This window comes from Neopsephotus bourkii, unplaced genomic scaffold (genome assembly GCF_033783945.1).
Source record: "Neopsephotus bourkii isolate Nb327-2 ecotype Australia unplaced genomic scaffold, CSIRO-AGI_Nbou_v1 NB_860, whole genome shotgun sequence".
Taxonomy (NCBI): domain Eukaryota; kingdom Metazoa; phylum Chordata; class Aves; order Psittaciformes; family Psittacidae; genus Neopsephotus; species Neopsephotus bourkii.
Window position 1 is genome coordinate 2,945,602 of NW_026901356.1, and position 14,556 is coordinate 2,960,157.

Below are 14,556 nucleotides of genomic sequence, written 5' to 3' on the forward strand. Positions count from 1 at the left end.
TGCAGTTACAGGGCTTGGGCTGCCCCACAGGAAGAGGTGCTCCCTGACACTTCAGGCAACGAGAGCCACTTCTGGACATGTCCTAGCCTGGAGCCTTGCATGTACATCAGCCAGCAAGAAATGGTTTCCAAGGTGAGCAGAGAGGGACTTCTATTCGCAAGAGCACTGTGAGTGGGTGCAGTTTCATTTACACCCAAAAAGCAATGCTGGGCATGGTTGTTTCAGTAACGCGTGGTGCCCATCAGGGTATGGCACTCAGCGAGCCCGCGCAGCCTCGCAGAGCAGCACCTTGGCCCGTGTCCTCGGGCTGCTGAGGCCGGCGCTGGACAGCGCCCTGCTCACCCTGCCCTGCCCCTGCCCCTGCCCCTGCCCGACCGCAAGCTGCGGGGTGGCCGCGGGTCAGCGGGGCCGGGCGCCGTGCTCCCCGCGGAGCGGTGTAGGGGGTCCCGCGGCCCCGGCAGCGCCGCCTCCGCTCCCCGCCCTCGGAGGGCGGGGAGCGGGGCCGGGACTGGCGGCGACGTGAGCCCTTTGTCGATGAAGCTCCCTCCCGCGCCGGAGCCGGAGGGGCCGCGCCGCCGCTGAGGGGCACCGGGCAGAGCCGCCGGCAGCATGCGGTGCCCCCCGCCACTGCTCCGCCGCCTCCCTGCGCAGCCGCTGCTCTAGAGCCCGGTGCGGCCATGGGCAGCGCTGCCCGCTGAGCCACGGTGGGGCCGTGCGAGGCGCGGGGATGTGTCAGCGGGCGGCGGGCGGCCGGCGGAGCTGGGGGCGCCCCACGGGACCCCGCGGAGCGCCCGGCACCGCGCTGCCCCACCGCGCCCCACCGGAGGGAGGCCGAGCGGGCCTGGCCGCGGCCGTCGTGCTGCTGGGGGTGATCGCCGCCGTGCTGCCGAGCGCCCGTGCCCAGCCGGGTAAGGAGCAGTGAGTACGGCGGAGGGGAGCCAGGCGCTGCCGCCGCCCTGCCCGCGGGGAGGGAAGGGGCAGACTGCGGGAGGCTCGCCGCTGCAGGGGCAGAGGGACTGCTGTCTGCCGGAGCCCGGCTTCCAAAGGCGAGGGAGCGAAACGGCGAAATCTACCCCGCGCCGTGTAACACTGCGGGAGGAGGTGCGTGTGTTTGTGTGTGTGTGTGTGTGTGTGTGTGTGTGTGTGTGTGTGTGTGAAGCCGGGCTCTTCCTCATTGTCTCCTCCATCCTTTTTTACCCGCTCAGCTGTGAAGAAGGGATGCTCAGGTTTTCTGCCTTTCCCTGTAGGCAGCCTGGGAGGCAATCATCTCCTTGGCCTTCCTGGCTCACGCGCAATAACAGCTTTTCCTATGGGACAGGCTGGTTGGATTAGGTCTCGTTCCTTGCAGAGAAAGAGGGACGGGCAGAAGCTTTTGTTAAACCAAAGGATCGTTTCTAGCGCTTCCGTACGTGTGTGGCGGGGAGGAGGGGAAGGTGAGGAGGGGTTAGGAGAGGGCAGGCTCTGCTGAAATCCGAGCGCTACAGCGCGAATGCAGCTGAGAGCTCCGACAATTTCTGGGTTATATTTTTCCCATTTCCCTTGACTTTCTGAGTCAGGCAGTGTTCTGCACTCTCCCGACTTCTCAACAGCAGTCGATACACCCGGTGACCTCAATGCAGAAACGGTTACTGTTGCTTGTAGTTATTGTATGTACCACATAGAGATGCCAAATATAATTCTAAGGCTATGCTAAAATAACTGAAACAGGTTAGAATTGGTATATGGATAGATTAATCCCATGGATTTAAGAAAAGGGCAGAGATGTGGATCCACATTTTGAAGCTGTTAACATGAATGTACAGCAATCATAAGCAATTGGTGTCAGTTTTATAGATATAATATCATCAGGTTCCTCATTTGCAGGTTGTAGGTTGGTGGAACAGTGCCTCTTCATGACTTGTTCTGAACATGTAAATACTGTGGTTTGATTTATCTCTGTAAGGTAAATTGACCTGTGATTGGAGGAATGGCAGATTTTTTACCTGTGCTTGTTAATTCAGCTTGGATTTCACATGAACTCTTGTGCTGTGTCTGAATTATGAGCCGTGTCTTCATTCAGAGGTCGCCAGCCTCACAGAGCTGAATCCTAAAAGCTGAGGTGTTTCTGACAACGCAACAAGACACCTCTTCACACCTGATCACTGGGTTCAGGAGTAGAATGAAAAGCATTTTGTGTTTCTTCCTTTGTGGTCTGTGATTTTTATGGAACAGCTGTTATCTCACTTGGAAGTGAGGAAATCTGAGAGTTAAAAAGCATGTTTGTAGGTGTCTAACAGCCTACAGCTATAAAAAAAAACGAGATGAAAATTTACAACAGTGCTAAGCCAATAGCCTGCATAACATACACAGTGGGAAGTGGTGTCACCAGTAGTCATTTACTTGGGAATTTCGGACCATCAGGTAGCCATGTTAAGGTGCTTAATATAATCGGGTGTACTTTACAGCTTTGAGCATGATAGCTGAAGTTGCAAGTAAAACTTTATTAGTCCTCTGCAATGTTCATCAATAATTACAATTGCTAAGGTGCATGCATTGAATGTCGATTAACCTGAACAGATCTGTATTCCAGTGAGGCAGAGCACAGGAAATGGTGTTTGCCATTGAAGTTGGGAGCAAAACACATAGTAAAGGAAGATTTTCAATCGGTAGCATTAGTTATGTCTAAGAAGGTTATTTTCTAGATGTTTACATAGGGCAGGCTATGTGTAGTCCTGGATTTCTGTTAAGCAAATGTGCTGTTACTGGTGTCTGTGATTATTACTGTAATGTATGTGGTTCACAGAGCAGCTCGACTGCCATGAAGTCCAAGTGGAGTTACATGATGCATTAAACACTGGGAAGAGCATTTGTTGTTCACCATTTTTGTTGCAGCTTTCTCTACTGGAGAGTATTTTCATCTATGGGAAGATTATGTCTGTGCACATGTAAACACAGATGAATGCTTGGTTCTGTTGGATTTATGTGCAACACGTGGCATTGCTGTGTGTGAAGGTGAAGCAGGAAACTCGGGTACAGAGGGTAAAGAGAGAAGTTTTAGTGTGGTGCCAGTGCTTCAGAAGACAACTCTCAAGTTTCCTGATCCCTGAGATGATTTTGAATAGCTCTGGTTACAGTATTTCCTTTGACTTCAGAAAAAAAGTCAATGCAAAGGAACAAGATCTCCCTGAAAAGAGACCCTGACAAGATGAGATGATGTGCTATGAGACTTTGGGAGAAGGGAGATTGGTTATCTCTGTGTTAGAGGCTCAGAGCCAGACCTCAGGTTTGCTGAGTGCTTGGGACAATTTCACCATTGAGTAGAGAGTGATTAGGTTTCAAGCAGCAGATGAGAAGCTTTATTTTTAATTTTAGAAGTATTTTATGCTTCTTTAGCTGGATACATACAAACTTGCTCACTGACACACAGAGTTAAGCATTCATTTCTGTGGCACATCATCCCCATTACCACTGCTTGAATTCAGACTGAAAATAAAACTACATTTTCCACCATAATCAGAAGCACATAACTTATTTCTGATGGATTACAGAACAACAAGTACGAAAAAATCTGTCAAAATTAATATATCTGTCAAGAAAGAGGAAAAGTAATGACCCAGAAAATGAATGGGAGAGCATGCTCCAGCCAGAGAAAACCCCCTTGTGAACCAGAGGCATGAACCTTGGGCAACCATTTTCCTTGGGAGAAGGAGAGAGAAGCAGATTCTGAAATGGGTGCAGCTTTGAAAGGCAGCTATTGAAAGCTGATCTGGTCTTGGGGGACCATCTCTCATCTGGTAAATACACATGGCACTATTGTTTGAGAAAAGTGGAGGAGAAGGCATGTTGCTCCCAGTTGTGTGGTCCCTGATCTTTAATTAGCTGATCATAGGGGTGCACAGGAGAGAAAATGTTAAGAAATGCTAAAATAGACCTTTTCATATTTTCCATCATCCATTTTGCTTGTTTATGTAGCCTGCTTGACTGATAAACTTGTCAGGGAGAGGTCCATTTCTTCCTGCCTTGGCTGAACATCAGCACAATGAGATCTCACCTTAATTGCCAGCCATTTCTAGAATGATAAGGACACCTCCAGCACAGTGGCTGGTTCTGGCAGCTGAAGCTGTGACTGAACGACTCAGAGACTGCTCCGTGCCAGCTGCTACGCTGCCAGTCCCACCTCCTGCGAGCCATGGCTCTTGATGGATGACAGCTACCTGAGCACTGATCCAGTGCCTCTCAGCTCCTGGAACTCCATAAAAACTGCCAGAATTGCCACATCTGGATGTGTAAGGGTTGGTGTTCTCATTGCGGAAGGAGCTGCTGCGGAGGCAAGGACTGTGAGCATCCAGCTCCTCCTCGAGGAAATTGGTGAAGACATAGAAGAAGGCACCTCCTGTGGTTGCTTTCTGGAATTACCAGTCCAGCATTCAATAGTTTCAGACAGGTTGAGTTGCTCTTTTAATTTTCTCTCTGATGATCTCAACAGAATAAAATACGTGCAGATAGCTCAGATATTTTGTTAAAGAATAGTGAAAAGTTCAAACAAAACAGGAAACTCCAGCATGGGCTGAAATATTAGGCTACTAGGAGCATGCAGAAAGGTGCTTCCCTGAGAGTAGTTGAGCATTTGATGGGTATGCTTGGTATAGATCCACCAGTCATGAGTTACCTTCTTCCACTACATTCCTGTATCTATCTGAGTTATTCTGCACATTACCTGATGTATTCATCTAGATACAGAATACTTTAAACTCATGTATATTGAAACAACTTTGATGAAACTGTTCTCTGTAGATTAAGATAAGCACCTGGTATCTCAGATGAGGTTGAAGGATGCCGATGTTTTGCCTGTAAGGAATGCTGACCTGCAGTTCGAGACTTGTGGTTAGAGAAGAACTTCTAAACCTTATTTTCAGACATGTTCAGTCATCCAGTAGTGTATTGGATATGTTGCACCCTCCTAACCCTCACTGCACTGTTTTCTGAAATCTCTTGACACTTGCTTGAGGTCAGGTTGATGAACAAGACAAAGGGGACTGGGAGTCATTTTCTATTTATGGCATTTTCTCAGTCATGTGGGAATGGTTGTTTCTGCTAAAGTAAATACTGGTGATATATGCATATGAATTCAGGCTTCAATGTCCAAACATGTCAACATTTTGTTAAAAGATAATCAGCATTTAAGTGGTTATTTAGTGTTTTAACTCCCTTCTGCTGGGTCCAGGGAAGGAACTACTGCACTGGCTGAACTGATCTGCATTTTACTGCTAGCCCTAAGGGCCATGGGTAAGACACTGCCTTCCTACTAGCAAGGTGGAGTAGCACGGGTGGGCTTTGAACACATGGCATTTCTCAGTTAAAACACCCCACAAAAAACATTCCTAGTGCAGGACACAGGAAAACCAGTTCCTGTACATCTCACACAGAACAGTTTGCTGCTGGAGTAGTCACAGTGTTCTTGGCACAGTTGGTTTTTGTGCCTGAGGTTGCCTGTTGAATTTTAAGGGTCAGGTGTGTGAAGACAAGACTAGAAATGATTTTTTAAAAATCAAGGAAATAACACTTGTATACTTGAGCTGAAGGTGTTCAGTTTTTCTGCCAAAAGAAACAGGAATGGGAAAAAATCCAGGTAAAATAGACTGGGACAGAGCAGAGCAGGTAGTGCTAATCCCGCCTGAATGCCAGAGGTACTTATTCAGAGGCTGCCCTTAGGAAGGCAAAAGGACAGCTCTAAACAGGACCAGAGAGGAGGAGCTTCCACTGCTGTAGCTGGGGTGATACATCTGATCTCTCTGCAGCCTCCTCTGAGGCTGTGGGGTCCTGCTCTCTGGGCTAAATTACCCTTTATCCACCATTCAGACAAACAGCTTCAAAGTGCTCAGTTTGATGACTCCCTTTTAAAAGGAGAAGTTATTGCAGAAAATGAATAGTGTGAAGATATAAGTATTATGGGTCCCTTTTAGGAGAAAAGAAATCATTATGTTATTAATATTTAAATAACAATTACTGCTGCAGGTATAAGAGTTTTACAACGTGTATAGAAAGATGTAACAGACAATATTTCTATTTCATCTTGAGGTTTAATCAGGAAAAATTCCTTTCTGGATTCTGGGAGCTGAATGGAGGAAGGAAAAATGAAAAGACCATTTGAAGATGGAAAAAATAAAAATCCAGGTTTAGAGGACAGTGCCTGTTTCTACATTTTCTCCACTACAAATTGCTGTAAATTTGAATCTACGGTACCTTGTCTATTGTTTTATCTCCTGTTAGCAGTACACCAGTGTCGGTCTTTTAAGGGAAGTACCTCAGATGTTTCGTAGGTGTTCTGGGCATATTCTCCAGTTTTCAGGTACTATCATGAGGTCTGATGCATCAGCTGGGGAAGCAGCAACAGCTCTTCTTTTGAAATTTCTCCTGAATTGCCTTCACGTCTATGTGTTTTTTTTATTATGACTAAAAAGCCCTTGTGTTGAATGTAGTGATTTTGGTTGCTCTCTAGAAACGTCTTTGTAGACAATATACCTACTGATCATGTGTTTTCCTAAGTGCTCATGCAGATGGCTGGTGATAAAAATTTCCTGAAGCAAGACAATATTAGTTAAAATCCATCTGTATACCAGGTAATAAAAAAGAAGCAGAACTATCCTGCATCACTCGTCTCTTTATCGATATGATGATCTCACTGCAGTGTCTCTATCTGAAAATAAGTAAAAAGTCTTTAAATGAATTGTTGCCCTGTCTTTGAGAGGTATGGATTTTGTAAATTAAACCTCAAATATTTACTAGCTAGGGTACAAAAAGACATTCTAACATAAATATATGTAACCTCACAATGCTGAGAGACAACTGTTAGCAAGACAAAAGAAAGGCTAAATGTTTAAATGCATGGAAATTAAAATGTAAAAAAGATTCCACAGGAATGGAAAATAAAGATGTATTAGCTTTCCTTGGTATTTCTTAAACAATGAAATAATTGAGGGCAGCAAAATGTGCTGGCAACTGATGTAGAAATGGTAAAAAAACAGTTGAAAAGTGGAAATTTATCCGTGGGAACAGTTTGTTACCAAGTCATTGTTTTTTGTTTTGAAAATAATAAAAATGATTCAGATTATGTGATGTTGTTCATCACCGAAGTTCTGAAAAGCTGATTTAGAAGAAACTGTTACAGACTTACCTAGTCCTTTCTTTGTGTAGTTGTCTTTTAATCTGATGAATAGCTTTGGCGGATGAATGTATCAGTGATGAAAAGCTGGATTTTTATAGGGGTCATGGCTATTTAAGAAAGGGAATGGATTCTCATAGTTTTCTATCTTTGTATTATGTTTTCAGTGTGAGATCTTTAAACTGAAATTTATAGGTCATTTTAAGAAATCCTTAAAACTGATAATTTTGGTTTTATTTAGCATATTTTAGTCTGGCCTTCCATGGCAATTATTTTAAAAATGCTCTTCTGATCTTGTGGTAAAACATCTTGGCTGAACGACTTCAAGACAGATTTGGGCTTAGTGGTTATGGCAGTTCAGTATTCTCAGCTTGGTTTGCCTGAATTTCTTGATGTACACTAATTCTGAAAGTCTCAAAGCCTATTTTTTTCTTCATATAGAGTGTAGCTGCTGAATTAGATACTCACATAAAAGTAGACTTGAAAATACTGTCCACTGCTGACTGGTTGCCCATAAACACACTTGAAATTGCCCACCTTTTGCTTGTAGTGGTTAGTAACAGAGATGTTTTCAAAGCTGCAACCTGCTGAATTTATCAATATATTCCCCTGTGCAAGGTTTGACATCCAAAATTCATTGCTATTGAAAAATGAGAATTTGACTTATTAGAAAATTAGATTTCAGGTTCTAAATTGGCTAAAGGCAGTGTTTGTTTGCTAGGCAAATAAGGAGGAGTGTTGACTAGACATTTTGTAGGTTTCTGTTTGTGGCTTCACTGTTATTACGAAAAGCATTATTTTCTATACCTACCTTTTATTTATCTGGGTTAATTTTTTTTCAAGGGCTGGGCAGCTCACCACAATTATTGCTGAAGGGCATTACTATCATGTTTGGAAATATATATAGTTTCAAAGCTGTCCCACTGTGTTTTCTAGCCACCCTATCTACCAGACTGAGGAGCTCCAAAATCTCTTTTCCATGCTTACATGCTCTTACACTGTGATCATGTCATGCCTTTCACTTGGAGTTCTCAGATGGCTCAAAGACATATTTTCCACATCTTTTGTCATTCTTGTGGGCCCTGTTTGAAATTTTTCCAGTCTGATGTCTCTCTAGAACTACAGCTTCCAGAGCTGGTCTGGTATTTCTGGTTCATCAGGAACAAGCATTGACAGCAGTGTCAGATACAATTTTTTGTTGTGCTGATCTCCCCATATGTAAGAAGTGAATTAAGACTATTCCTGTAGGACTTCCCATTGATCTGATTATTCACCTCTGCTTCCAAGATTTATTTTTTTAGAGTAAGCCTACTTTGCAGACTTCAGTATAATCAAGAGAAGCAAGATTGACAATGCCTGAAGCTTCTCCTACTCATAGAAGTTGCAGTCTGCTCAGTAACATAACCCTTCATCACTGCTCCCCTACATAGACGCCCTTATCCCATGAACTTGGTTGGTAGTCTTTATTTCCAGATATATGATCTGATACTTGACTGCGTCTGCCTGCCAGCTTCATTGTTCATCACCATTCCAGTTGTCATCTGAGAACTTGTATCACAGAGTTTTGACTTCCTCCAGTTTACTGAGAGAAATGTTCAGTAACAAGCTGAGAATCAGTTCCCGTGGGAGTCTAGTAGAAGCATTGCTGCTCAATTTGATCATTTAAAATCTGTTACAAATGCACCATATTCACTTCATATTTTATTAATCAAAATGTGAGATATAAAGTCAAATGCTTCATTGAAATCTAAGAATATTAGATCAAATCTGTAGTCTGATAGAAATATAAAATCAAAGTGATCCATAAAAAATTGTTCCTGGGCATTAATTATTCTATATTCTTTTTGTTCATCATTAGTCAAATCCTTTCTTTGCTAATCTAGTCCATCATTGCCAGCAATATCAAAATGTCTGCTTGACAGTTTCCATTTACCCTGTTTAAATGTCACAATATTATAGAACAAAGATAAATACTATTCTTTGTTTGCTTTGTCTCCGAGCATTAGGAATAAGGGGACAATCAGCAATTGAGAAAAAAAGGAAGAAAAAAAGTCTCATTCAGAACCAGTCAATGCTGCTTTACACTCCCTGTAGCTGTAGCACTCGCTGCCACAAAATGAGATCTTTAGGAACCCCCAAAATGTAGGTCTGCTGCACTGTTTGGTAGTACCTGGCTGCACTGACTGATGGAGATCAGATGGATTCTGTTCGGTTCAGGGTGGTGTTTCCTATGTCCCTGCATGGACAAACACAATAATATGAATAATTAGCACTAAAAAAAATTAAATTATAAGATGTGCATGTTTAAACAAAGTAAAGTTAACAAGTTGTACTGCTCATCTGCTGAGCCTTTCAGGACAATGCAAATAAAACACAGTAAGGAACATTCTGGAAGCTAAATAACTGTAGTGTGATATTTGAGTTATCTATGCCTTCTTAGAATTGTTTTCCCCCTTAAATAAATGGTAGTTGTTTCAGTAGATATAAATGTTAGCCAGAAAACCGAGTTACCTGCATTAGTTGAACTGGTGTAATACTGGGACAGCCGTGGATATGACATTTTCAGGAATATCAGGAACTTCAGTTCAGAGTGGCATCTAACTGTTGTTTTGATATTGCTGACTTTTCTTTCTAGAAGGAAAAGAAAAATACAGTGCTATGTGTATAAAAATCTTCTCACTCATGCTTCCTTGAGAGTGAAGACAATCAAGTATATTGATTCATGCTTCTCTTTAAAAGTTTGGTCTCTCTTGGTGCCTTTGCTTTTGTACAAAAATAATTTGGGAGTAATTACATTTAAAAAATGCATGCTTCTTACCTCACATCACCCACTATCAGCTTCTCAAAACAGTAAGTCAGTTCGTATGTGTGAAAGCTGCTGTGAGCAGCAAATTCTACCTTTTCAGTATCCAGGCATGTATCTGAGTGTTCCAGCATAACCTGGTGGAAACAGCATGGGTTTGCCTTTTAGGCACGGGATGTGTAATTCTGCAAAGATTTATTCATTGCAGAGCACCTTCCTCTTTTACAGTCTTTTTAACATCAGAATGTCATTCTCTTCTGTGCTGCTTAAACATTTAAAAGTTAAAAAACCCCACCATGACAGCAATTATATAAGGAAAAGAAACATTCCTTTATTACTTCATTCCTGTATGAAGTAAGACTTATTCCCATTGGAGTAACACTTATAACCCTTTTTTGTACCAGTATTCCTCTCAGTGTAAATATTAGCATTTATTCCTGTAAATAACTGAAGGGTTGCCATTGCAGCTCATGCTACAGTCTCCTTAGCGAAACTACTTTTTTACTTCACCTTTGATCATTTCCATGTCTAAAGGGGAAACGTAACCTCACTTTGGAGCAAAGAATGTACTTTATTTGTTTTCTATTTAATACAAGGGGATTCTTGTAACTGAGGTGGCAATGAGATTTGGGGAAACAGATTAAATGGAGTTTTATGCATGACTTGATTTTTTATTCTTAAAATATATACCAACAGTGTTGATAGAGTGGCATTGAGATGAGGTTTCTGCGATGTTTTTGTCAATGGTGTATAACAGAAATTAATTTTAACAATTTGCCAACGTGTACATATCCCATTGTGTTGCACAACTTGTTCTTAAGGGTATTTTTGAGCTTACTGATTATGCTGTCTTTGCTAGAGAAAACACAGTAATATTCAAGAAGAGTGATGATGAAGTCACTCAAACAAGTGTCTCCTGTGGCTCACAGCACTTGTTGGGGATTTGTGTTCTCTCAGCTGTGGCACCAGGGGAGTTCTTCAGCTCCTTGAAGAAACAGCAAATATTCTTCAATATTTTGGAATAAAAGAGATTAACATAAGCAGAATTTGCAGGGTAGCATCTCAGTTTTTATACAACCTCTAGTTTAAACCTGCAGTTCTCTACCTGTTTTTATGTGGTACTAACAGACAGTGTGAGTGAGCACTGATTTGGTGATTTGTCTGGAGATTTTCAGCCTTTCTGGCATGTTTCCTTATGGAAGTTGTGCCACATGGGCTATGCAGTTAGTTTTGTAGGGCTTCTGTCCAGTTTTCTATATTGACTGCCTGCTTGCTGTCCCTCAGGTACTGCATTGGCACATGTCAAATACTTCATGGTCTTTACTGGTGTGTGCAAGTGTTTGGGAAGCATTCGTTACACTGCTGCTCTTATTGCTTGGGCTTTGTTGCATGGCTCCTGATTACAGAGATTCTAAGAGACAGAATTATATATGCTTTTTCATATAATCAGCTTTAAAAATTAATTTACCTTAACTAGCATGTGTGTTTGCTGCATTGACAGCAGTATTTACATTCAATGAACTCAGGCTTTTAAAAACCATGTTATTGCACATTTTGCTGCTGAAATGTCACAAATTGTAGGAGCATCACCAATGCTGAGTTAGTAATTCATTCATAGATCTTGCTGTTTTGAAAGCAATTTGTTTCTTCATGTATTTATTGTGAAACCATTATCATGGACTATTCTCTCACTGTAAATTCAGAGAAGAAAGGAGGCCCCTATCAATTTTACTGTGACTTATTTCTCTACCCACAGTTGCTTTTGCTGAGTTAATCTCAGTGTAAATCAACAGTTTTTCATCTCCACTTTATGTTAACTTAGGTTGACTTAGTTTAGACAGTTGTGTAGTCCCAGTGCTATATCCTTGCTACAAGTTCACAATGTTAGCCATCTCAGTGTAATAGCAATTTCTGGGGGGGCTTTGCAGAAAATAAGCAATATATATTTGAATGTATTTCTCCTCAGCATCATCTTCAAAGAGGGATGCTCTCTGAAGGCCACCAAAACCTGGACAGTAGCACAGTATTACCAAACACCTCCATAAGACCCAGAGAGGCTGCTCTGCTCTTGGCATCATAAGTCTCCATTTTGGCTTTGTGTTTGTACCTTCACTCAGGCAGAAACACATTGTGCATTTCTAAATTGGCTTATTTACCTAACTGGTTTTAATAGTGTTTTTCTTTGTGGGGATTTTTTGTGGGTTTCTTTTTTTCAGGCCAGCTGATCCGAACACTTTCCTGAGCATTTAATTTGATTTCTACATTAATTCCATATCAGGGAGTAATTAGAATAGACAAAGAATAAGTAGGACTTAAGTTATGAAGCAAAACTGCCATGTGAATTTATTGCCTGTGGTACTTAGGGACCCAGTCATCTGCTACAACTTCTTTTAATAGCTCCTTCTGACTTTAATGTGACCAAAACAAATGTAGTGTTTTGTACTCGGGTTACATGTGGATGCTGCTGCTTAATTTTTGGCACAAAACCCACGGAGAAGGGATGGGAGCCCTGACCCTGAAGTTTGGTATACCCAAATCACCAGGAGTGCATTACAGAGCCTACCTAATACATGGCTATCTTCCTCTAGTCAGGTCACTGGGTGATGGTGCTGTCAGAAATCCTTAACAAAAGTATTACTGACTTGTATGGGATTCTGTAAATGCATCAGTTTTCAATACAATTTGGAAGATAATGCACAAGGAACATGAACTAGCATTTTCTAATATTTTGCTTGCTTTCCTAGGGAAACAAAAACCTAAAGCAATGGATTTTGCCACCCTTTCTCAGTCATGGAATCACAGAATGGTTTGGATTGGAAGGGACCTTAAAGCTCATCTAGTTCCAACTTGATTCATTCAGCCAACACAAGGTACCAAGAAGTACAAATTAGCTTTTAAAAGGTCTGACCTCTTTCTCCAGGCTTTTCTTATTTGAAAGAAAAATCCTGTCAGCACATGGTCTTGTTTACATAAACACATGCACGCACACAGTAGTCCTCATTTAATCCATGTGCATTATCCTGCTGAGTACTCACTTGCAGCTCTAGGTCCTGTATTTATCACTGTGGCAGTAATTGAAACTTTTCAGCAGCTTCCCACAATGCTATTGACAAAAAAATCTACAAAACCCCCTCAGTGCACATTTTTAGAGAAGACACAAATTATATTCTGTTTTCCAAGATGCCTTGCAGACAAGTGTCAAACGCTCAACATCTTTCTGAACATAAGTTGTTTGGTTTTGCTTGATTGGTTTTGGTTTTCTCTGAGGGATTATTAAGAAATTGCTAGCTAGTGTCAAGTTGATGGGTTAATCCCATAAAGAGGTGATGGAGACCACTGGTGCCTTTTTCTTTAGAGACAGAAGAAAAAAGCCAGGTTGGACAGAGCCTTGGGTGTCATGGTTTAGTGTGAGGTGTCCCTGCCCATGGCAGGGGGGTTGGAACTTGATGATCTTAAGGTCCTTTCCAACCCTGACTATTCTATGATTCTACAAAAGGGGACATATCCTATTGTGTAGTTTTCAGATCAGTGATTTACATTACAGTGAAGTGTGATTTAAGATTTTATGGTAAAACAAGATGAAATTAACATAAACTTTGGTGCAAAAATAGCAGTATGTTCCAGTTTCCAGAAAATGCTTAAAAGTAAATAGCAAGTGAGGCTCTTAGAAGCTTCTCCCCCTGGCTCATTCCAGGTGCTGCCTCCTGGAACAAAACTAAGACCTGTTCATCACCACCTGATATCTGGGTAAGGGCTTGTGACTACAGGAGAGAAAAGAGAGGGTGCCAGTAAGAAATCATTCCTTTTCTGAATTTGCTGCAATGTCCCTGTAATTCTTTTGATGTGACAAACTGATACAGCAGCGTGTACTATTACTCCCTGTGTCCTAGTGGTAGATGCTTTAGATATGGGAATAATACTATCCATTAGTGGGGGGCTTTGAGCAACCTGGTTCTAGTGGAAGGTGTCCCTACCTATGGCAGAGGGGTTGGAACTAGATGACCTTATGGTCCTTTCCAACCCAACCTAAACCATTCTGTGAGTCTACATTTCTCTGATAATAATTCAACTAAGATTTACATCAAAGCTCCCATGGGCTGTAAGCAGAGGTTTTACAATATCCTATTTCTGTTCACATTTGTCCTTTTCATCGTTTTGTCAAAGAAAAAAAAGTACTCAAAAGTACCTGAGGATCACTAAGGCTTGGTTTTAAAGGTGCCATAGGTACTTCAGACAACAATGCTCAGTAATTTTCAGTGAGACAGTAGGTACCAGAGCATTGTCTGGTGAGAATCACAAAGACATCTAGGTGCCTGCACTTGCAGGTGGGAGCCTGCAAGATCATGGGAATAATTTAAGTGCATAAATTGCACTGCCTCTTCAAGGGGCTGGTGGCTTCTCAAGTGAGTAGGTGTGAAGCAGCTCTCGTAGCTGGCAGCTCCTGCAAGTCTTACAAGGCACTTACATGCATCATTTGTAAATCTGCCCCTGAGGCATTTGTGATGAATTGTCCCAAGCGCTGTATTAGTTTCATGTTTGGTTTGTCACCCGTGCAGGCGCTGGCTTCTCTGAGCCTGTTTGCAAGCTTACGTATTGTAGGTTATTTTTTTTA

At 42.1% G+C, this 14,556-nt stretch overlaps 1 protein-coding gene across 4 annotated transcripts in view; it reads left to right on the forward strand.

Annotated features, from left to right (window-relative positions):
- The first annotated feature begins 511 nt into the window (after nt 1-511).
- Nucleotides 512-14,556, forward strand: part of KIAA1549L (KIAA1549 like) — a 120,859-nt gene continuing 106,814 nt past the window's right edge. For 2 of the 4 annotated variants that reach the window (XM_061356646.1, XM_061356647.1), the window contains exon 1: nt 512-908. In XM_061356646.1, coding sequence (XP_061212630.1) covers nt 728-908 — 181 coding nt within the window. In that variant the 5' untranslated portion in view covers nt 512-727. The remainder of the gene's footprint in view (nt 909-14,556) is intronic. The other 2 variants (XM_061356648.1, XM_061356649.1) reach the window with 1 other exon arrangement.